The sequence below is a fragment of the Ranitomeya imitator genome, chromosome 3, assembly GCF_032444005.1.
Source record: "Ranitomeya imitator isolate aRanImi1 chromosome 3, aRanImi1.pri, whole genome shotgun sequence".
Classification (NCBI taxonomy): Eukaryota; Metazoa; Chordata; class Amphibia; order Anura; family Dendrobatidae; genus Ranitomeya; species Ranitomeya imitator.
Genome location: NC_091284.1, coordinates 478,614,727 through 478,637,462, shown reverse-complemented (window position 1 = coordinate 478,637,462; position 22,736 = coordinate 478,614,727). Strand labels below are relative to the sequence as shown.

At 44.2% G+C, this 22,736-nt stretch overlaps 1 protein-coding gene across 2 annotated transcripts in view; it reads right to left on the bottom strand.

Moving 5' to 3' along the window:
• Positions 1-22,484, bottom strand: part of LOC138670316 (transmembrane gamma-carboxyglutamic acid protein 1-like) — a 57,584-nt gene extending 35,100 nt beyond the window's left edge. The window contains exons 1-3 of one of the 2 annotated variants that reach the window (XM_069757538.1): positions 22,352-22,479; positions 19,185-19,226; positions 8,407-8,452 (exon numbers count right to left, since the gene is read on the bottom strand). In XM_069757538.1, the coding sequence (XP_069613639.1) occupies positions 8,407-8,416 (10 nt within the window). In that variant the 5' untranslated portion in view covers positions 8,417-8,452; positions 19,185-19,226; positions 22,352-22,479. Of the gene's footprint in view, positions 1-8,406; positions 8,453-19,184; positions 19,227-22,351 lie in introns of both variants that reach the window. The other variant, XM_069757539.1, reaches the window with a different exon arrangement.
• Positions 22,485-22,736: the final 252 nt, after the last annotated feature.

Genomic DNA, 22,736 nt, shown 5'->3' with positions numbered 1-22,736 from the left:
TCGAGTCATTCCCGGGGGTCGGCAGGGGAGGGGGAGCGGGGGCTGTGTAATTATACTTACCTGCTCCCGGCGCGGTCCCTGGACGTCCCTGCATCTTCCAGCACTGCAGCTTATTCCTTTACTGAGCGGTCACATGGTACTGCTCATTACAGAAATGAATATGCGGCTCCACCTCCCATAGAGGTGGAGCCAAATATTCATTACTGTATGAGCGGTAACGGTGACCGCTCAATACAGGAAGCAGAAGCAGCGGTGGAAGAAGCAGGGACACAGCGCCAGGAGCAGGTGAATATACAGGGAGGGGAAGCGCAGCGCTGCGCGATGTTTACCTGCTCCTCGTTCCAGTGCGGCTCTGTCTTCAGCGTCCTCTAGCAGTGACGCTCATGTCAGAGGGCGCGGTGACGTAGTCAGTGCGCGCCCTCTGCTGAACATCAGTGCCAAAGACGGAGCCGCACAAGGAGCAGGTAAAAGTGCCGGGGTCCTGAGCGACGGAGAGGTGAGTATGTGATTTTTTTTTATGGCAGCAAAAGCAAATGGGGCAAGTGGCTGTGCGGAGCATCTGTATGGGGCCATAACACTTGTGCAGCACTATATGGGGCAAGTGGCTGTGCGGAGCATCTGTATGGGGCCATAACACTTGTGCAGCACTATATGGGGCAAGTGGCTGTGCGGAGCATCTGTATGGGGCCATAACACTTGTGCAGCACTATATGGGGCAAGTGGCTGTGCGGAGCATCTGTATGGGGCAATAACACTTGTGCAGCACTATAAGGGGCAAGTGGCTGTGCGGAGCATCTGTATGGGGCCATAACACTTGTGCAGCACTATATGGGGCAAGTGGCTGTGCGGAGCATCTGTATGGGGCCATAACACTTGTGCAGCACTATAAGGGGCAAGTGGCTGTGCGGAGCATCTGTATGGGGCCATAACACTTGTGCAGCACTATATGGGGCAAGTGGCTGTGCGGAGCATCTGTATGGGGCCATAACACTTGTGCAGCACTATAAGGGGCAAGTGGCTGTGCGGAGCATCTGTATGGGGCCATAACACTTGTGCAGCACTATAAGGGGCAAGTGGCTGTGCGGAGCATCTGTATGGGGCCATAACACTTGTGCAGCACTATAAGGGGCAAGTGGCTGTACGGAGCATCTTATGGGGCCATAACACTTGTGCAGCACTATAAGGGGCAAGTGGCTGTACGGAGCATCTTATGGGGCCATAACACTTGTGCAGCACTATAAGGGGCAAGTGGCTGTACGGAGCATCTTATGGGGCCATAACGCTTGTGCAGCACTATATTGGGCAAATATCTCTATGGAGCATCTTATGGGGCCCTTATTACCCTTTATGCAGGATTATATGGGGCATATTTTAATATGGAGCATCTAATGGGGCCCATCAAACTTTATGGAGCATTATATGGGGCTCCTGATTCAATATGGATATTCAAAAACACAACCTACTGATGTCTCAATTAATTTTACTTTTATTGGTATCTATTTTTACTTTTGACATTTACCGGTAGCTGCTGCATTTTCCACCCTAGGCTTATACTCGAGTCATTAAGTTTTCCCAGTTTTTTGTGGCAAAATTAGGGGGGGGTCGGCTTATACTCGAGTATATACGGTATATTTCTCTGCTGTATCTGTGCATCATGAATCATGGTATGTGTTAAAGAGGAGGGTCCAATGAGACTCTCTCGCCCGGGGGCCCTCCAAAACCTGAAGCTGGCCCTGGCTTCACTGATTGGTCACTCCCGGCTGCGAACAATCAGCGACAGGCGCAGTCCGCCCGCGAATTGGCATACAATTTGAACCACGTTTCGCTAATTGGCCGTGGCCGGCTAAATCCTGTGTATAAATTATTCTGAAAACTTCATAAACTACATACATATTCTAGAATACCCGATACGTTAGAATCGGGCCACCATCTAGTGAAACTTATAAGCATCTAAAGCCCATTACAAATATGCCAGGAAAGCTTCATTGTTACATGTAAGATGGGCAGCAGAATCTCTTCCTGTACAGAAACACATCATATGCATCCAGACTCATTATATTCATCTTATGAATGTGGGTACCATTATACCGCATGGAACACCATGTGGGCGCCATTATACCGCATGGAGAAGCACCATGTGAGTGTCATTTTACTGCATGAAGCACTATGTGGGTGCCACTATACTGAATGGCAAACTATGTAGGTCCCATTATACTGCATAGAGTACTATATAGTTCCCATAATACTGCATGGACCACTATGTGGGGCCATTATACTGCATGGAGCACTATGCAGGGTCCTTTATACTGTATCGAGCACTATGCAGTGTCCATTATACTGTATGGCCACTATGCAAAGTCCATTATACTGTATGGAGCACTTTTTGTAGCCAGTGTACTGCATGGCAGGAGTGGGCAATTAATTTTATCAAGGGGCCACATGACAGACCGTGACTGTTGTGGAGGGTCGAACCAATAGGCTGAAATTATACTCAATATTAATATATTATTGATAATTCTAATATTAATTGTATCACTGAATATTGAGCAGAATTCAGTAAGCTGACATCCCTCATATATAGTTTGAACCAGAGTATACAGCCACTTCTGTATATCATATGAGTCACCCCACAGCCTCCATGATATGCGGCATGAGCCCCAAACAGCCTCCCCCATATGCAGCATGAGCCCCAAACAGCCTCCCCATATACAGCATGAGCCCCAAACAGCCTCCTTATATACACCATAAGCCCCACACAGCATGAGGTCCCCACGGCCTCTCCATAAACAGCATGAGGCCCCCAGCCTCCCCATATACAGCATCAGGCCCCCACAGTCTCCCCATATACTGCATCAGGCCCGCACAGCCTCCCTATATACTGCATCAGGCCCCCACAGCCTCCCCATATACTGCATCAGGCCCCCACAGCCTCCCCATATACTGCATAAAGCCCCCACAGCTTCCCCACATACTGCATCAGGCCCCCACAGCCTCCCCATATACTGCATCAGGCCCCCACAGCCTCCCCATATACTGCATCAGGCCCACACAGCCTCCCCATATACTGAATCAGGCCCCCACAGACTCCCCATATACTGCATCAGGCCCCCACAGCCTCCTCATTTACTGCATCAGGCCCCCGCAGCCTCCCCATGTGCAGCACAACACCCCCATAGCCTCCCCATGTGCAGCACAACACCCCCAAAGCCTCCACATGTGCAGCACAACACCCCCATAGCCTCCCCATGTGCATAACGACACCCCCATAGCCTCCCCATGTGCAGCACGACAGCCCCATAGCCTCCACATGTGCAGCACAACACCCCCGTAGCCTCCCCATGTGCAGCACAACACCCCCGCAGCCTCCCCATGTGCAGCACAACACCCCCGTAGCCTCCCCATGTGCAGCACAACACCCCCGTAGCCTCCTCATGTGCAGCATGATGCCCCCATTGTCACCCCATGTTCACCCAAACATCCCATGCACATGGTAAAAATAAAATAAAAAACTTAAAAAAAACACCATATACTCACCTCGGTCTGTTCCTGGCTGCAGGTGCGCTGACTCTCCGCAGTACACAGCTGACGCAATGAAATGACGTCATCGCATCAGCCGTTTCACATGTTGATTGGTGGAGGATGTTTACTTAGTGTCAGCCTCCTGGCAGCAGAAGCATACAGCCACAGTCCTGTGTCCCCCAATGAGGCGAATTTCTCAGGAATACGAAAATAAGATGTTCAGGACTATGAACCGGACACTGATCTCCCTGAGAATTTGCCTCCAGAGAGAATTTTAAATGAAAGGGGGTATTACCAGTGTGAGATGTGTAATTAACACAATACAGTAGAACTGAACCATGTCTTATAACAAACACGTTAGCAGCTGCAGCTCTCTGAGCTCAGCTGTACTGCGACAATATTAGATGGAAGTGGAAAGGAACCTGCAGATGTGTCAGGTATAATCACACAGCTCTGCAGTGAGATCAGCAGAGGAGAGAGCGACCATTACACATCACACTGATAACTCCCCTTCTATTTATAATAAGCCCTGGAGGAGGTGGATTCTCGTGCAGATAGCCTGGAACAGATCACTTACATATAAGACAATTGTGGATTTCTCTGGAATAAGACATCATATCGAAGATATCAAGGTATCATTTCATTCAGCTACATATGACCAGCATGCCAATATAGACCGCTTAGGAGGGTTGATCCTGAAAACTGATTCCCTTTAAAGGGTTTTTCTAATCCAGGGCAAGTTTTTTTGCAAGCTTTGCAGCTTGTCAAATACAAACATTGTGTAATGTACATACTGCTAGGATTCATCTCTGCTAGCCATTTCCAGCAGTCATCATGTTACTGTGAGTGTGTAATTTGCATATTTACGGGCATCGGCAGCACGGTGGCTTAGTGGTTAGCATTGTAGCATCACAGCGCTGGGGTCCTTGGTTCAAATCCCAAGACAACAAATGCAAGGAGTTTGTATGTTCTTCCCGTGTTTGCGTGGGTTTCCTCCAGGTACTTTGATTTCCTCCCACACTCCAAAGACATCTGATAGGGAACTTAGCTTGTGAGCCCCATTGGAAACAGCAATGATAACGTCTATAAAGTGCTGCGCAATATGATGCCGCTATATAAGCAAAGGATAAAAGAATAAACTAGCTTTTCTGAATGAGGAGAGGCTATCAGGGCTGAAACCTAACAGATTGGACATTACACACTGTTAATGTGTATGATAAGCCGCACTACTGTTGAAAACCCCTTTAATGGAGAATTGGTAGTCATCAGTCTCCCAATAAAGGAAAAAGTGGATTTAAAAATAAATACACATATTTTACATGTTCAGCAGCTTCATGATATCAGCAAAACAGACGGCTCCCTCTGCACAGATATTAATGTGTACTGAAGGGGCCTTGAGCAAAGAGCATCTCATGTTATCAAGAATGGCGTTTCCACACACAGAATAAAGACTACAAAATACTACTGCAGAGGTTAATGATAGTAGTATAAACACAGGCTCAGGCAGGCGTCAGTGGTGCTAGATCCGTGTTCCAAATGATTGTCTCTTTATACATTATGGCAGATATGGAAAGAAATACATAGAACATTTTGGGCAGTTTCATCGCTAATATTACGTTTCCATGATGAATTTTCGGATGTTTGATGAGCAAAAAATACAGTATTTTACAGTTCCAGCAAGTGCATGGGATCTAGGAGCAGGAAAACTTTAGGCAGCTCCGTCGCCGTCTTAAAAGACGTGTTGTGGACGAAGACTTTCTGAGGAGTTTTGAGTTTTTGATAAGAATTTTTTTTTCTTTCAGAAAATAGACTGTGGACATACCCATAGGCCATGGTAACAGTTTTTAGGAAAGAAACAGAGCTGAATCCTGCTCAAAGACTGCGTAACAAAAATTTCTTGGAAAAATTCTTTTCAAATCGATTTCTATGGGAAATTCACTTTGCTGTCCATATCAGGAGTTCTTTTTAGGTTTTTTTTTCCTGAAGAGGTTATGAAAAACACCTGGCAAGAAAAAAATCCTAATGAAACCTCAAACTAGGCACTGTCCAATCCAAAACCTGCAAACAACAGTTCAGGAGAAAAATAAACATCTTCCAAATCCTCACGAAAACTGCTTCAATAACCACTTCAGGAAAAGAAAAACATCTACCGTATATACTCGAGTATAAGCCGAGATTTTCAGCCTATTTTTTGGGGCTGAAAGTCCCCCTCTCGGCTTATATTCGAGTCATACCCAGGGGTCGGCAGGGGAGGGGGAGCGGGGTCTGTCTAATTATACTCACCTACTCCTGGCGCGGTCCCAGCACGTCCCTGCTTCTTCCAGCGCTGCAGCTTCTTCCTGTACTTTGCGGTCACACGGTACTGCTCATTACAGTAATGATTATGCGGCTCCACCTCTCTTAGAGGTGGAGCCGCATATTCATTACTGTAATGAGCGGTAACTCTGACAGCTCAATACAGGAAGAAGATGCAGCGCTGGAAGAAGCAGGGACCGCGCCGGGAGTAGGTGAGTATACGGGGAGGGGAGCGCTGCGCGATATTCACCGCTCCTTGTTCCGGTGCTGCTCCATCTTCAGCGTCCTCTGGCTGTGACACCCAGGTCAGAGGGCGCGGTGACGTGGTCAGTGCGCATCCTCTGCGTGAACGTCAGTGCTGAACACGGAGGCGAGTATTGAAAGTGCCGGGGGCTTGAGCGACGAGAGGCGAGTATGTGATTTTTTTATCACAGCAAAAGCATATGGGGCAAGTAACTGTATGGATGATCTTATGGGGCCATAACACTTGTGCAGCATTATAAGGGGTAAGTGTCTGTATGGAGCATCTTATGGGGCCATAACGTTTGTGCAGCACTATATAGGGCAAATATCTATATGGAGCATCTTATGGGGCCCTTATTACCCTTTATGCAGGATTATATGGAGTATATTTTAATATGGAGCATCTAATGGGGCCCATCAAACTTTATGGAGCATTATATGGGGCTCCTGATTCAATGTGGATATTCAAAAACACTTAAACTACTGATGACTCAATTAATTTTACTTTTATTGGTATCTATTTTTACTTTTGAAAGTTACCGGTAGCTGCAGCATTTTCCACCCTAGGCTTATACTCGCGTCATTAAGTTTTCCCAGTTTTTTGTGGCAAAATTAGGGGGAAGTCGGCTTATACTCGGATCGGCTTATAATCGAGTATATACGGTACTCTTTATGAACAGATTACCAATTTTATTTGAAAAGATGTCAGGGATATTTTGCAGCTGTGTGTTTATATTACGTAGTGATGAGCTGTATATTACAGAGTGTAATTATTTTATTATTTATTATGCTATGTCTTTGGAGTGTGGGAGGAAACCCACGTAAACACGGAGAGAACATACAAACTTCTTGTATCTGTTGTCTACATTCTGGTCATTTTGGCACGTGGTCTTTAAGGGGGCGTGTTAAGTGACTGTAAAAATTTTAGGCTGTCCGTGAAGGAGTCCAGTCCTCCAGAATTTTTTTTTTTTTTTAGCATGTTGGCAACCCTGACTGGTAGAAGTGGCGGAGACTCAGCGCTGGACTGCAGGAATGCGAATAAAAGCAATTTGCTTTGATTAAACTAAACTACAGCCAGAGGATGGGCTTTCTGAAACCTTCTTTAAAAAAAAAAAAAAAAGAGAAAGAAAAAAGTTTTTGGTTGAGTCTCTACAGTTGCAATTGTAACAGAAAGAAATTAATAAATAACTGTAGCGCTACGACCAATCAATTAAAACAAGTAGTCATCAAGTCTCAAAAAAGTCGTTACAAATGGATGTTTGTCGGAGGAGCAATTACTAGTTTTCAGATCCAGTATGGACTTTGGCAAGGTTTCCAAACCCGCATTTTATTTATTTAACCAGTACATTGTGAAATATAATCTTTGACTCTGAATCTGCCCCTTTTCGCTCATTTTCTGGCATGCACCGCAGCTTCAAACGTTTTTTGGCTTCTTTTACACTTACCGGGTTTTTTAGCGGCCCGTTACTTGCGAATTGCCGTTTTTCAGGTTTCCAATACTATGGCAAAAGTATTGGAAAAAAAAAAAACAGCGTTCCGCAAAAACTGTAGTCACGGTGCACCGCAAAAACAAGCTTCCGTTGTTTTTGCGGCCCCATTGATTTTCAAAGGGAGCCGTATCTGTAAGCCGTGAAAAATATTGGGCAGGCTCGATATTTTTTCATGGCTATACATACGGCCCTCACGGCCAAAAGGCGTACGGCGCTCCGTAGAATTATTGCGGCCAGTTTTTGCGACCCCATAGAAATCTATTGGGGCAGCAAAAACGGGCCACAGAACCACGGTAAGCGTAAAAGAAGCCTTAGAATTCAGATAACACGAGAAGGGAAGAATAAGGCAAGGTTAGTTTTGTCAGCAGACTTTTCTGCACATGTACCCTAAAGGGATTGACCAAGTTATGTGAAAACCTACAGAGTATTGCCAACACAATTAAATACCCACCCTCTGTTACTGATGCTCCGACTGCTCACTGCTATTATACTATTAGCACTGGCTGCAGACATCACAGCCCATACACCCATCACCTTCTTTGATGGGAACAATCTTTGACAAAGCCTAATTTAAAGTTTTTACAGTGTAATAGGCAAACCTCTCATAAAGTAGCAAATATTCCTCTTAGAGGAGGATTTCCAGCAAATATTCCTTTCAGGGGACTTTCTCCAGTAGTGGACAAGTACTTTAATTGTGCCAAATAACCATTGAAAAAAAAAAATAGTGGACGGAATATTTTATGCATTTTGTTAAGTTTATAAAAATTCACTATTACTAAAAATGATATATTAGGAAAAAAAACCTCATATGAACGCCATCTGTGACAAATTTGTCAGCTGTACTTGATTAATTACTTACCACTGCCCATGATTCCGCAGATTCACAACAGAAGAAACTTGAGAGCCTAAAGAAGCAAAAAAGAGTTGCATTATAGTTTCTACAAGAAGTTAAAATGTGGGTATATATACTTACATTCGTTTAAATCAGGTTTGCAGTGGTTAATTATTTTGTGCTCTATATCATACTCACACAAGTAGGCAAAATTGTGAAAACAAAACTGGTTGTTTCCCTCAATTGAGCCCCACTTCCTTCCCGTTCAAAACACATTAGCCAGGAGATCACAATGCTATAGGCAGATCTGTCCTCATAACAGTATTCATACTTCCAGGTGTCAAGTTCGCGGCAACATCTCCTATTCCACAGAACTACTCCAACTACTACATAACTAAACGAGGATTATTGTTTTTCTTACAGTAAACTTAATAAAGCAACAACCTCTCTGGATTGGAAAAAAAAAAAATAGTAAAACATCTACCGTACTTGTTTTAGCTTAACCCCTTTAACCCCAAGGGTACGTTAATGACCAGGCCAATTTTTACAATTCTGACCAGTGTCACTTTATGAGGTAATAACTCTGCAACGCTTCAATGGATCATCACTGATTCTGAGAATGTTTCTTTGGGACATATTGTACTTCATGATAGTGGTAAAATTTCTTTGATATGACTTGCGTTTATTTGTGTGAAAAAAAATGGAAATTTGGTGAATATTTCGTAATTTTCCAACGTTGAATTTTCATGCCCTTAAATCACAGAGATATGTCACACAAAATACTTACGTAACATTTCCCACATGTCTACTTTACATCAGCACAATTTTGGAACCACATTTTTTTTTGTTAGGAAGATATAAGGGTTAAAAGTTGACCAGCAATTTCTCATTTTTACAACAAAATTTGCACATTTAAATTTTTTTGTTTTGTTTTAGGGACCACATCACATTTGAAGTCCCTTTGAGGGGTCTATATCATAGAAGCTACCCAAAAGTGACACCATTCTAAAAACCGCACCCCTCAATGTGTACAAAATCACAAGAAGTTTATTAACCCTTCAGGTGCTTCACAGGAATTTTTGGATTGTGGAAGAAAAAATAAATGAACATTAAGGGTATGTGCACACGATGCGGAAAACGCTGCGGATCCGCAGTGTTTCCGCAGCGGCGGGTCCGCAGCAGTTTCCCATGAGTTTACATTACAATGTAAACCTATGGGAAACAAAAAAAAACGCTGTGCACATGCTGCGGAAAAAAACGCGCGGAAACGCAGCGGTTTACATTCCGCAGCATGTCACTTCTGCGGATTCCGCAGCGGTTTTACAGCTGCTCCTATAGAAAGCCAAAACCGCAGTGAAATCCGCAGAAAAACCGTTGTAAATCTGCAGCAAAAACGCAGTGTTTTTGCCCTGCAGATTTATCAAATCCGCTGTGGAAAAATCCACAGTGAACCATTATAAGTGTGCGCATAGCCTTAACCTTTTTTTTTTTTTCACAAAAAATTGACTTCAGATCCAATTTTTGGTATTTTGACAAGGGTAACAGGATAAAATGGACCCCAATATTTAGTCACTTTGGATTTTCTCGGAGGTGGAGGTAAAAAATGAAGTCCAATTTTTTTCAAAGGAACCAGAGTTGAAAGGAAAAAAAAAAATAGAAAAAAAAACGGACGTGTGCCCAGCCCATAGAATAACATGGGGATGAGTGCTATCCATCAAAACAATGGCTAGCACTCATTCAAGTTACACGGTTGTCTGGAGGAGCCCATTCACCATTGTCAAAACGGATTCAAACAACCACCCATCATGATAACATACTACAGCATTTTTCTATCTTTACACTATGATGAAGACTAATGTGAATGTTGCACACAATTTTAAGCCTAATCTGTGGCTCTGCTGGCCACCTGGCCTTATATAATGCCAGGCAGTATTGGGGTCACCTGCTCACCGTTTTGGCTATTCCACTAACACTGGAATATATTGGAACACATAACTTCAAATGTGACAGATGTTATTGTACCACACATTAATAAGACAAAAATGTCTATTGAAAATATGACTAAGAGACAAAGGCTCTTCGTTACTGACTCTGCCAGTTTACTGCCGGCTTTATCCTAGATCCAGGCTTCAGTAATGCTTCCTGTAGCCATAATACCACAGCCTGTAGACAGTATTCCTTGTAGAAATTACAATCTGAAACAACTACAGATCCTAATCATAAAACCCCCATCTAAATTTCACATTTCACAGGGGGACCTGACAGACATCGGAATGTGAGTATGTACGGTTTGTTTTTGTTTTTTTAACTTTAAGGCTATGTTCACACGTTCCTGATTTCCCTCTTTTTTCAGGACTAAAAACCGCAGCTCTTGTCAGAAAACGCAGGTCCTTTTTTTGGTGCTTTTTTGGTGCGTTTTTTGATGCGTTTTTTGATGCAGTTTTCTATGCAGAGTCTGTGTTTTCTAGGAAGTTTTTTAGGGTTAAAATGGCTGAAAATACCCTAACCCTATTCTAACAGTGGAAAAAAAAAAAATTCTTAATTTTTTTTATTGTCCCTACCTATGGGGGTGACAAAGGGGGGGGGGTCATTTACAATTTTTTTTATTTTGATCACTGAGATATAACCTATCTCAGTGATCAAAATGCACTTTGTAACGAATCTGCCGGCAGATTCGGCAGGCGCACTGCGCATGCGCCCGCCATTTTGCAAGATGGCGGCGCCCAGGGAGAAGACGGCCGGACGGACACCGGGAGGCCGGGTAAGTATAAGGGGGGGAGATCAGGGCACGGGGGGGCGTCGGAGCACGGGGGGGTGGCATCGGAGCATGGGGGGGTGGGATGCCACACTGCAGCGGTTCTGCACCACAAACCGCAGAAAACCCGCAGATATTTTTTTCATCTGCGGGTTTTACTGCGGGTTTGACCTCACAATGGAGGTCTATGGGTGCAGAACCGCTGCAGTTCCGCAAAAAGAAGTGACATGGTACTTCTTTTTTACCGCGGCTATTCAGTGCGGCTTTTTTCGCGATTTTCCGCAATGTGGGCACAGCAGTTCCTGTTTTCCATAGGGTACATTGTAATGTACCCTGCATGGAAAACAGCTGCGGACCCGCAGCGGGAAAATCGCGGCGATTCCGCATGAAAAAAAGGATGGTGTGAACATGGCCTTACACTAGTATCCAGGGTAAATATCGGGTTACTAAGCGCGGCCCTGCACTTAGTAACCCGATGTTTACCCTGGTTACCCGGGTGCTGCAGGGGGACTTCGGCATCGTTGAAGACAGTTTCAACGATGCCGAAGTCGTTCCCCTGATCGTTGGTCGCTGGAGAGAGCTGTCTGTGTGACAGCTCCCCAGCGACCACACAACAACTTACCAACAATCACGGCCAGGTCGTATCGCTGGTCGTGTTCGTTGGTAAGTCGTTTAGTGTAATGGTACCTTTAGGGTATGTGCACACGTAAGGATTTCTTGCAGAAATTTTCCTGACAAAAAACGGACATTTCTGCCAGAAATCTGCATGCGTTTTTACCGCGATTTTACCGCGATTTTACCGCGTTTTTCACGCGTTTTTGGTGCGTTTTTTCCCAAATGCATAGAATTGCGAGAAAAACGCAGAAAATCCGCAAAAATAATGGACATGCTCATTTTTTTACCGCGTGTACAAAACATGCAGAATGCATTCTAAATGATAAATGATAAAATGCATAATGTATGCGTTTTTAATGAGTTTTTATAGCGTTTTTAACGCGAAAAAAACTGACCGTGTGCACATGGCCTTAGGTGCACTGATACGTCCATCCGTGCACTTGCCAAGCTAATTTGTATAGGATTAAGACATGAGCCACACAGATACTGAATAGGTATCAGAGAAAGTGTTACCCACATACATTCTTAATGACAGGTACCTTTTAAATATCCCCACAAATAGCTGCAAGGCGAATGCTCTCTATAGGATAGATTACACAACACAGAGCCGTCTCACAATACATAGGATTACTTCATTTGTGTAGGGTACTGAGCTCGGAGACTAAACTGAAGCACATGTTGGTGTATGTATCACACCTTAGGAGGTTTTGGGTGGGTGCCAGAGCATAAGGATTTCACCACGCACATAAGTAATAGAACTGCACATTCTCGTCTAACTCCTTGTTTACTAGTACAATGGGCACTACAGGAACAGGCTGTGCAATACCAGGCAGTACATACACAAGAGTGGTGGCATTTCGGTAGCCTAAAACCAGATACAGACGTCCAGAATGTTGGTGCATTTTAGCAAACACACCACAGCTTCAAAACCCAGATCATCTAAGGTTCTACAGCAAGCTACAAGAAATGAGCTCTAGGTTTTCAATAAACTTTGGATGTACAAAAAAAAAAAAAGTGTGTGAAAACTTGGAATATTTGGCTTTCAGGTGAAATTTCAGAATGATCGTAAAATGCACTAGGAGGCCTCAACCACCCAAGCGCAATTTGATATGAAAAAAAATCAGATTACTCCAGTGTTATTCTATGGGGTAGTATACATCTGCGATCTCCACATGCAGATTCGGCATGCTGCGAATGGCTGCGAGAATCGTATCATACGCACCCATACAAGTCTATTGGTGCGTGTGAAACATCGCACTGCACTCAGATGTCACAAGAGTGCAGTGCCATTTTCATGGAGGCTGCCAATGGAGAAATTAAATTTTTTTCCGTCTCCTCCGCACATGTGCTCCGATTCTCTCATGCCAGAGGATCGGAGCACAGAGCACTAACGCTCGGCTCACGTGCGCAGCAGAGCTAGAGCGGAGTGTGATTAGCACATCGCATCTGACGCTATACGCTAGTGTGACTCCGGCCTAACTTTTTCAGGTGAACTTAATGTGACCGTCTCTAAACCTTTGAATGCATATGTCCAACTGTACAGAGTTTCTGTAATTTTTGCACAACTTGCTCTTTTCTAACAAGGAGCTTAATGGCAAAATTCACAACAGGTGTTTGATCCATGAATCGGCCAGATAGGAAGTCACAGAAAGGAAGTGGACATCCTATGGCCACATTTCACACTGATGACAGCTTCATTGTGAACAATACATTTTGGAACCAGTTGCTGAATGCAACACAACTCCAGGCACATTTAAAGGGACACTGTCACCTGGATTTGGAGGGAACAATCTTCAGCCATGGAAGCGGGGTTTTTGATTCACCCTTTCCTTACCCGCTGGCTGCATGCTGGCTGCAATATTGGATTGAAGTTCATTCTCTGTCCTCCATAGTACACGCCTGCGCTGTGCAATCTTGCATTGTGCAGGCGTGTACTATGGAGGACAGAGAATGAACTTCAATTCAATATTGCAGCCAGCATGCAGCCAGCAGGTAAGGAAAGGGTGAATCAAAAACCCCAAAACCCCGCCTCCATGGCTGAAGATTGTTCCCTCCAAATTCAGGTGAACCTGTCCCCCCCCCCCCCCTTCCCGGAGTTTTTAAGTAAAAGAGCCATCTTGTGCAGCACTAAAGGCCCCTTCACATTAAGCGACGCTGCAGCGATACCGACAACGATCCGGATCGCTGCAGCGTCGCTGTTTGGTCGCTGGAGAGCTGTCACACAGACAGCTCTCCAGCGACCAACGATGCCGGTAACCAGGGTAAACATCGGGTAACTAAGCGCAGGGCCGCGCTTAGTAACCCGATGTTTACCCTGGATACCATGCTAAAAGTTAAAAAAAACAAACACTAGATACTTACCTACCGCTGTCTGTCCTCCAGCGCTGCGCTCTGCTTCTCTGCTCTCCTCCTGTACTGTCTGTGAGCCGGAAAGCAGAGCGGTGACGTCACCGCTCTGCTTTCCGGCTCACAGACAGTACAGGAGGAGTGCAGAGCACAGCGCTGGAGGACAGACAGCGTTAGGTAAGTATGTAGTGTTTGTTTTTTTTAACTTTTAGCATGGTATCCAGGGTAAACATCGGGTTACTAAGCGCGGCCCTGCGCTTAGTTACCCGATGTTTACCCTGGTTACCAGTGAAGACATCGCTGGATCGGTGTCACACACGCCGATCCAGCGATGTCTCCAGGGAGTCCAGCGACGAAATAAAGTTCTGGACTTTATTCAGCGACCAACGATCTCCCAGCAGGGGCCTGATCGTTGGTCGCTGTCACACAGAACGATTTCATTAACGATATCGTTGCTACGTCACAAATAGCAACGATATCGTTAACAATATCGTTATGTGTGAAGGTACCTTAAGGCTGCATTCTGAACGTGGCTCTTCTTTTTGTGCTCCCTTCTAACGCTGCAATATGAAGTTTTAGAATTTTCGCACCATACCTGTATGTCGTCTGGTGGGTTTGTTTTCTCCACCGGACTTAACCTCCTCCCATCCGCCAATCATCCCTGCAGTGCGCTGGGCGCCGTCTCCTCTGTCTTTAGTCATGTACCCGGCACCTGCACTGTGCTTTCTTTTTTCGGACATGCGCCATTTGCGCTGCCCTTCAACTCACATCACCTGATGTATTCATCTCGCGCCTGCGTGTAGCCGAGGCCCAAGATCCCGCCCCGCAGTGTGAATAAATCAGAACACACTGCGGGGATAATTGGCGGATGGGAGGCGGTTAAGTCCAGTGGAAAAAACAAACCCACCGGACATAATACAGGTATGGTGCAAAAATGATAAAACTTCATATTGCAGCGTTAGAAAGGAGCACAAAAAGAGCCACCTTCACAGAATGCAGCCTTAGTGCTGCACAAGGTGGCTCTTTTACTTAAAAACGCCGGGGGGCGGGTGACAGGTTCCCCTTAAGGGAGGAGCAAGGCACCCAAGTGTCACATCAGACCATTCGAAACAGTTTACATCAGCATGGTCCGTGTGCTAGATGACCTGTAAGGGTACCTGACCACAGCACCAAGCACAGGTGGCAGTCTTTTATGAGCATGGGAGCATCTACGCTGGACAAAGGACCAGAGGGCCTCAGTGAAGTTCACTGATGAAAGTCGACTCACGCGGAGCAGAAATTATGGTAGCTAATGATGTTGGAGGCATCAAACGAGAGTGGTATGCATCAGCCACTTACACGGTCCTTACAGATTCCTAGTTTTTTTTTGTTTGTTTTTTATTATAATAAACAGATGTCCTTCCTTTTTATATTGTATTATGTCCACGTTACACAGGTAATGCTGTTTTTTTTAATGAATATTAATAAAATGTTTTGCTTTTTTAGAGGGTTTATATGGAGACCTGAATCTCATAGATCAGCTGAGTTGCCGTGTAGAGGCTCATAATCACATCTTCGATATCACTGAATGAAATATTCCAGTTGCAAATCTTTATTCATTAAATAGTGGAATGCATTGCGAAAAATAAAACATAAAAATGATCAATGTAAATCAAAAGGAAGAATAACCCATGAGGTCTGGATTTGGAATGACACTCAAAAATCAAAGTGGAAATCAAACTTCAGCGGAAATGCCTCAAGATAAGGAAAGTGTGTGTGTGTGTGTGTGTGTGTGTGTGTGTGTGTGTGTGTGTGTGTGTGTGTGTGTGTGTGTGTGTGTGTGTGTGTGTGTTCCACATGTCTGTATGAGCTCCTCCCTACAATGTCTGCGCATGGTCCTGATGAGTCAGCAGATGTTCTCCTAAGAGATCTCTTCCCAGGCCTGGATTATCAGTCAACTCCTGGACAGTCTGTGGTGTAACGTGGCATTGGTGCATGGAACAAGACATGATGTGCCCAATTGGATTCAGGTTTAGGGAACGGGCAGGCCAGTCCATAGCACCAATACCTTTATCACGCAGGAACTGTTGACACACATCAGCCATATGAGGCCTGGGAACCGAGCGCCCACTGCACCTACCGGTGGACTCACAATGGGTCTGAGGAGCTCATCTCAGTACCTAATGGCAGTCAGGCTACCTCTGGCGAGCACATGGAGGGCTGTGCGGCCCTGCAAGAAATGCCTCCCTATACCATTACTGACCCCCTGCCAAACTGGTCATGCCGAAGGATGTTGCAGGCAGCAGATCACTCTCCATGTCATCTCCAGACTCTGTCACATGTACTCAGTGTGAAACTGCGCTTAACTGTGAAGAGCACAGGGAGCCAGTGTCAAATCTGACAATCTTGGTGTTCTCTGGCAAATGCTAATCGCCCTGCAGGGTGTTAGGCTGTAAGGCTACTTTCACACTAGCGCTGTACGACGCACGTCACAATGCGTCGTTTTGCAGAAAAAACGCATCCTGCAAAGTTGCCTGCAGGATGGGTTTTTTCTCCATAGACTTTCATTAGCGACGCATTGCGACGGATTCGGCAGCATGAATAGTAAAAAGTTGGTCATACAGGGTTAATAGCAGCGTTAACCAAGTGCGTTACACCGCGGTCAACGCTGCCATTAACCCTGTGTGAGTGCTGACCGAAGGGGAGTACGGAGCGAGCACTGACTGCGGGGAGGAAGGAGCGGCCATTTTCTTCCGGACTGTGCCCATCGCTGATTGGTCGTGGCTGTTTTGCCACGACCAATCAGCGACTTGGATTTCCATGACTGACAAAGGCCGCGACCAATGAATATCCGTGAGAGACAGACAGAAAGAAAGAGACAGACAGGCGGACGTGACCCTTAGACAATATATATATATATATATATACACATACACACATAAATATACACACACACATCTACACGTATATATACATATATACAGACACATGCATACATACATACACTTTCAGAGCATCGGGCTGATTTACAGATGGATGGCTGAGACAAGAGCACATCTAAAAGAGGATACGGCAGGATATATGTGCATAGAGTGATGCATCACTCCATGCACAAATGTCTTGTTACTGGTTGTAATACCGCACTGCAGTATTGGGTGAGGGTGGAGTCAGGGGATGATATAACCAGTGATGGACTGCAGCACAGGTGCTGATTAAAAGTCATAGTTTTTGTTGACACAGGACAAAACTGGAGATAGGTACCCTTTAAATGCTGCAGTCTGCCTCGGTCAGTTATTTGTAAACTTGCCTGAATAAGCAGCCTATGTGCTCCAAAAGTTTGCCAATATAGTTTTCTGATAAGCCAATAATAAGATCACTTCTATGCAGGGTGGATTTGATTTAAATCTAACTGATTTAAATCACGATTTAAATCACTAGTCAGTAAGGCTTGATTTAAATCAGTGATTTAAATCAAAGTTTCTACCTAACTGAATTTGACTCCGCAGAGGTCCCAGCCTCTTCTTCACGGCAAAAATGTTACAACATAAATAGAGTTGAGAAAAAGACCTTAATCCTATTGTTCTACAAACCTATGAATACAGAATCAACCCCTTCAGTGCCAAGTCCAAGAAGTTAGACAATATGTTTCTGATTGTTTGGAGTTGAATAGATCTGCACAACACAAGAAGAATGTGAATCTAAGTGTGAGGAGGAGGAAGGGCAAGCAGACAAGAAAATGAAAGTGAAACTTTGAGCACAATACTGCAGCATAGCCACAGACAGACAAGTCTGGATCTGTTTGTGTGTACGATCTCAGGTTTATTACATTCTTTCCTTATAACGGCAGCAGGCCGTAAAAGAGACCCAGTTTGGGAATATTTTAATGAAGCTCCTTCGCCTATCGGTAAGGCAGGCATGCGTGCAAAATGCAAACGATGCAAACGATGCAACAAATGCCCTTCCTCCTCCTCACACTTAGATTCACATTCTTCTTGTGTTGTGCAGATCTATTCCACTCCAAACAATCAGAAACATATTGTCTAACTTCTTGGACTTGGCACTGAAGGGGTTGATTCTGTATTAATAGGTTTGTAGAACAATAGGATTAAGGTCTTTTTCTCAACTCTGTTCATGTTGTAACATTTTTGCCGTGAAGAAGAGGCTGGGACCTCTGCGGAGTCAAATTCAGTTTTGAGAACTGCGTAAGTAAAGCGAGCGTCTGTGATAATATAGGAGAGAAACTGCCCACTAATCCTACAGAAACCTCTGGAAGAGCATGGCATTGTGAATGTTACACATATACAGCCTTTATTCTACTGAGTTAAACGACTCAGCTTTATCTCATGATGGAAGAACCTTTGGATGGTAAAATATTTTCCTCAAAAAGCAGTTTATTGAAAAAAATCCGATTTAAATCAAAAAAATCTGATTTAAATTAAAAAAAAAAATCAGATTTTTTTTATTTTTTTTTTTTTAAAACATTGATTTTTATCCACCCTGCTTCTAAGATATGTTTGTCTTTTTTTGCCATAAAAGAATTTGCATAGATAAACTTTGGATAGATCAATACTACAAGTGAATATAAGAAACTTTGTAACGTAGCGAATCTGAGAACTGTGCTTTTTTTTTTCTCCAGTTTTTTTCCCCCTTGACCCTGCCTTTTGAACTTACCATTCACTGACAAGACCAACTGTCAGCACAATAAAGTGTCAGGTTAAACAACATATTTAAGTCGATGGAGTAAGAAGAAGAGCCAGACAAGCACACAAACATTTCATGCTCCAATATTCTATCATGTATATTAGACTGTGGAAGAGCTGGAGACACATTTACACTGCTCAGTACTGTTGTAGTTTCCTCCATGACCCTGCTGCTCGTGCTCTACCTAATGAAAGAAGATCAGGAATAATCGGTTTCTGTGTGTTTTGTTGAAGAAAAACATAGCAGCTAGTCAACACACAACAGCTCAGAGTCAATTACAATTTAGAGAGCTTGCAGAGGGGAAACTGTTGAAAATACAGGATACAAGTCAGATGACCTAAAATAATGTTAATTTCTAGCCTACACACAAGACAGCTTATTCTGAAAAGTTACTAGAATGTATAGTTACCCTTTAAGTTCAGTTGAGTAGTGCAAAGTCTGGATCTTGCTGCTGTAATAGACGATATAAAGCATACATTATACAGCCAACTGAACATGACCTAAATAGTATTTGGTGATCTCACAACAATGCAATGCGAAAATCACAACACTGCCATTCCTAAGGCTGGGAGCACACCTACTATTGGTCATCAGTTTCGTTTTGTTCTTCAGGAACGAATGACATATTATTAAAAAACTGATGTGCATTTGACCTTACTATAAAGCTCACTATTAGCTAGCTCATTGAATACAATGTAAGAATACAACTAGAAATCACTTCTTAATGTAAGTCTATGAGAGCCAGAAGTCAGAATGGGGCTCTCAGACTTGCATTCAGAGCTGGGTAACATTACCTCTGACTTACAGCCAGTCAGGAGCTGCAGTCAAAAGATGGTGGCGCAGGACCGCAGCAGAACCGGGAAGAGCTGAAGATCATGGCTGGTGTTTTACTGGGGCAGGGAACATGCATTAATAATACCACTGCTGCAGTAAAATAAGAAAAAATGCTAGACTGGTGCTTTAAAGGGATTTAGCACTTATTTAACCTCTTCCCACTCTATAAAGTATACATGTGTCATGGAACAAGTGTCTATGGATGAACTGGGTTCAGGAGCTGAGCTAGCTTCACGCAGGTCCAGCGCTGGCTGCGTTATACAGCCATCACAAGCCTCTAACATCCACCAAAATGCCACTGTCAATCAATGAGACACAGGCCGAACTTCATAGAGGGATGATGGCTTCTACTACATACTGCCATACTAAGGGTTCCATCACAGGGTCAAGTTACCTAAGAGACTTAAAAAAAAAAAAAGTATATATATATATATATATATATATATTTTTTTTTTTTTATAAAAAGAATACTAAAAAAAAAAAGGCAAAATTGCTGTTTTTGGTCTCTGCACTTCCCCCCGAAAAATACAGTGGTCCCAGTTCTTCATTGCGGTTTCTCTACTTCTTGGGAGCATACCATTACCATATATTGCGGACTGTAAAGACGCACCTTAACTTTTGGGGAGGAAAATAGAAAAAAAAAAATGTTTCAATAAAATGGCAGTGTATCTCAAGGAGATGAGATCTCTATCTGCGCATGATCTGCCTCCAGCGGCCATTTTCCCAAAGCCCACAGCAGGTTGATCAATGGAAAGGAGGACTCCACTCAGAGCCGACATCTTGAGACCAGCACCAGGACATCCCCTCCTTCCAACCCGAAGCCAGCTGCATCGCCCCGCTCCTCCTGAAGCAGCAACCCTGCCTCTTGTGACCCCACTCCACCGCCGCTGATCCCCAGTAAGCTAGCTTTGGATTTTAAATGCACCCCCACTTTCCTCCCAAATTTGGGAGAAGAAAAAACTGTGTCTAATAATCTGAAAACTATGGTAGGAGACTCTCCTCCAGGCCCTGGGAACTATATAATTGTTAAAAAAAAAAGAATCAAAATAATCGTGATATTCTCACCTTCCGGCATCCCTCGCAGTCTTCCCGCTCCTCGCGATGCTTCCATTCCCAATAATGCATTGTGAAAATGATGTAGCGGTCTCGCGAGACCGTACGTCATCTGAGGTCGTTGCCTGCGAGGGACGCCGGAAGGTGAGAATATCGTGATTTTTAATTTTTTTTAATGTTCTATCTTTTTACTACTGATGCTGCATAGCAGCATCAATAGTAAGAAGTTGGTCACACTTGTCAAACACTATGTTTGACAAGTGTGACCAACCTGTCAATCGGTTTTCCAAGCGATGCTACAGATCGCCCGGAAAATGCTAGTGTTTAGTGGGAATATACTTGGAGTTGTGGAATTTTCATGGAAATTTCCGCGGCAATTCTGCAACGTGTGCACTTAGCCTAAAGCTTACCAGGCGCAGTCATCATCTGTTATCAGAGAAGCTGTGGTTGTCTACTGCAGGTTGTGACCTTCTGGATTGATGCACTATTTGTTGGGTATCTAGAAGTCACATCTCAATATAATGTCTATGAGAGCCTGACCAGGACAAGGCTCTCAGACTTATATTGATAGTTTGTGACCTCTGACTTCCCGTCAGTCAGAAATTGTGGATCGGTCCTGGAACGGTGCGGATAATGGATTAAGACAGTGGTTGGTAAGTATAATACTAGGACAAGGGAACTTACATTAGTAGCACCACTCCAGCGCTGAAATTATACAAAAAATGCTAGAGTGGTGCTTTAAATGATTTGCCAATTTGATGCAGAAAAGTTGCAAAAAACAATTAAAGAGAAAAGTAAAAGCATTTATTTACTTTGCGCCAAATTAACTGTGCGTGCCATGAAGAATTTGGATAAAAACGGCTGGTGTAATCCAACCATCAACCATAATAAGGGATTTTTATTCACAATGCACGCCTCTTTATCAAGTGACAAAACAAAACAAAACATACTTTATTTTAAAAAAAAGTCACCTCAATCAATCTCAAATGAGTCGGACCCTGTGCTCTGGTCGATCCGAACTCCATGTCGCCCCACAACAATACAGATAAAAACGACAACCTGCCACGTATAAGACGTGCCCTCACGCACAGCCATAGAGGCTCCGGAACAAAACTATTATTAGAACAAAAGTTACAAATGACACAATGAACAAACCCCCAAAAAAGAATATGAGGGAAGTCACGTGTCCCATAAAGGGAATGTTACAGATGACGGCCTGCGGACGGATTTATAGGTCACACGCTCGTCACCTAACTGGTTTATAATGCATAAATGATTGGTAAATCAGATCTCCATTAAGGATGGAGTCAGCCAAGGCTCCGGAATGACACGTCCCCACCCCGCGGTGTCACCGGCCATGAAAGCACTCGGGAGATTTACATCCACCACGTCCCATGATGCTTTGCATGATGTATACATATATATATATATACATATATATATATATATATATATATATATATATATATATTATATATATACATATACACACACACACACATATACATACATATATATATACACACATCACTCACACTACTGCTATACACATGCGCCCTCCGAGAACAGACCGCACTGAGCCCGCTCCATTACACAGCACAGCCTGGCCATCATCTGTCCCACACAGAATCCACACGTACAGCTGCACTACATGTAACTAGCAGCCCGCCCTCCCCGGGAGCGGAATACCTGTGCGCGGCCCGGCCTGGGAACTAGCGGCTCCGCTTCCCTCCGGTCTGGGCTCCGCCGCCTGCAGCCGCTATTCCCCAGGAGGCAAACACTGGACTGGGACGGAGCAGCTGAGAGCGGGCATGACGTCACGGGAGCACGCTGTGTGGGAAGGGGCGGAGCCTGCTGCGCGCATAGTACTGGTAGCAGAAGAGGCTGACAGTCGGGAGCGCGGCTCTGAGGGACATAGTTCTGCCAGTAGTGATCTGCCAGGGATGAGGGTGGCTCGTGTGGGGGGTTTGTGGGGACAGGTGGCGCTGCTATATGACTGGATGAGCACTTGTTTACATTTCCAGATAATGAAGTAGGAGATAGAAATATCTGTAGGGGGCGCAGTGGAGTAACT